The 2,335-nt window shown below is 54.3% G+C and overlaps 1 protein-coding gene across 1 annotated transcript in view; it reads left to right on the forward strand.

Moving 5' to 3' along the window:
* The window catches only part of FAM83E (family with sequence similarity 83, member E), an 18,651-nt gene extending 17,170 nt beyond the window's left edge, over positions 1 to 1,481 (forward strand). Inside the window, exon 5 of the mRNA XM_011946458.1 lies at positions 920 to 1,481. Within this exon, the coding sequence (XP_011801848.1) occupies positions 920 to 1,180 (261 nt within the window). The 3' untranslated portion in view covers positions 1,181 to 1,481. The remainder of the gene's footprint in view (positions 1 to 919) is intronic.
* Positions 1,482 to 2,335: the final 854 nt, after the last annotated feature.

The raw sequence follows: 2,335 nt of genomic DNA on the forward strand, positions 1-2,335 counted from the left end.
TTGAGACAGTTTCACTCTTGTTGCCCAGGCTGGAGTGCAATGGTGTGATCTCAGCTCACCACAACCTCCGCCTCCCGGGTTCAAGGATTCTCCTGTCTCAGCATCCTGAGTAGTTGGGATTACAGGCATGCACCACCACACCTGGCTAACTTTGTATTTTTAGTAGAGGTGGGGTTTCTCCATGTTGGTCAGGCTGGTCTGGAACTCCTGACCTCAGGTGATCCGCCCACCTCAGCCTCCCAAAGTGCTGGGATTACAGGCATGAGCGACCACACCTGGCCTAATTTTTGTATTTTTTTGGAGAGTTGAGGTCTCACTGTGTTGCCTAGGTTGGTCTTGTCTCGAACTCCTGAGCTCAATCAGTCCTCCCATCTCGGCCTCCCAAAGTGCTGGGATTACAGGCGTGAACCATGTCTAGCCTCCATCTCTCTCCTCCCTCTATCCTCTCTTCCCTCCTCCATCATCTCCTTCCATCTCCCTCAAATCCTTTATCACCTTTTTCTTTTTCTTTTTTGTTTTTTGTGTTTTTTTGAGATTGAGTCTTGTTCTGTCGCCCAGGCTGGAGTACAGTGGCACTATCTCAGCTCGCTGCAGTCTCTGCCTTCTGGGTTCAAGCGATTCTCCTGTCTCAGCCTCCTGAGTAGCTGGGATTACAGGCGCCCACCACCGCGTCAGGCTAATTTTTGTATTTTTAGTAGAGACGGGGTTTCACCATGTTGGCCAGCTGGTCTTGAACTCCTGACCTCAAGTGATCCTCCCACCTTGGCCTCCCAAAGTGCTGGGATTACAGGTGTGAGCTACCATGCCTGGCCATCTATCACTTTCACTGATTCTCTCTTGTCTCACTTCCTGCCTTCTCTGGCTCTCCCCCAGGGCCCCACCTCAGCCTCCTCTCACCTCCTTCTCTTTCCTTCCACAGCTCAAGAAGTCCTGGGGTTCCAAGGACACCCCAGCCAAGGCTCTGATGAGGCAGCGGGGCGCTGGAGGAGGCCCCCACGGGGAGGTGGACTCCCGACCTCCCTGGGGCGGTGCCCTGCCCCTGTCCCCTGCCCACCGCCTCCGCTATCTGTCCCCAGCCCGAAGGCGGTTCGCTGGGGATGCTACATTCAAAATTCAAGAGCCCAGAGGCGTCAGGCCGTCAGACTGGGCCCCGCGGGCAGGGCTTGGGGGGCAACCCTGAACAAGAGACCAAGCCAAATCTGCTGGCCCACCCAAGGAGCGGTGCCGGACAACTGTCAGCTCAGAGCCCCCTGCCTCGATGTCCTGCCTTGGACAAGGCTTCTGGCCTTAGCGTCTGTAAAGCAGGAGGGATGTTTTTCACTTGTTCTGCAACTTGGGGCCGGGAGTGGTGGCTCATGCCTGTAATCCCTGCACTTTGGGAGGCTAAGGTGGGAGGGTTGCCTGAGGCCAGGAGTTGGAGACCAGCCTGGGCAACATAGTGAGACCCCCATCTCCACAATAAATAAAACAAATTAGTTGGGCGTGGTGGCACACACCTGTGGTCCCAGCTACTCTGGAGGCTGAGGTGGGAGGATCGCTTGAGCTCTGGAGGTGGAGGCAGCAGTGAGCCAAGATCACACCATTGCACTCCAGCCTGGGCAATACAGCGAGAGGCCATCTCTTAAAAAAAAAAAAAAAAAAAATAGGATCTTGCCCTGTTGCCTAGGCTGGAGCGCAGTGGCGCGATCTTGGCTCACTGCAGCCCTGACTTCCCAGGCTCAAGTGATTCTCCTCCCTGAGCCTCCAGAGTAGCTGGGACTATAAGGGTGCACCATCATGCCCGGCTAATTTCGTACAATTTTTTGTAGAGATGGAATCTTGCTACATTGCCCAGGTTGGTCTCAAACTCCTAGCCTCAAGCAGTCCTCTCGCCTCAGCCTCCCAAAGTGCTGGGATTACAGGCGTAGCCACCGCACCCGGCCTTCCTAGGTTTTGGCTCCATATTGCAGATGAGCACTGCAGGGTGCAGCAACATGGAGAGCTTGGTGCACAGCCAGGCTGACTAGATGGCAGTCATTCTAGGAAGCAGCTGGGTCTTAAAACAATCCCTTTTAGTGTCCAGAAGTGAATTCCGTCTCTTTCCAAAGGGGAAAACTGAGGCATTCAGGTGTTCCTAAGTGGGGACCAGGTAGAGCCTGGGTTTAAACTCCAGTCTGATTCCAGATAAGTTTTTTGTTTTGTTTTGTTTCGTTTTGAGTCAGAGTCTTGCTCTGTCGCCCAGATTGGAGTGCAGTGGTGTGATCTCGGCTCACTGCAACCTCCGCCTCCCGGGTTCAAGCAATTCTCCTGCCTCAGCCTCCTGAGTAGCTGGAATTACAGCATGGGCCACCATACC

This window comes from Colobus angolensis, unplaced genomic scaffold (genome assembly GCF_000951035.1).
Source record: "Colobus angolensis palliatus isolate OR3802 unplaced genomic scaffold, Cang.pa_1.0 Scaffold25, whole genome shotgun sequence".
NCBI classification, from domain to species: Eukaryota; Metazoa; Chordata; class Mammalia; order Primates; family Cercopithecidae; genus Colobus; species Colobus angolensis.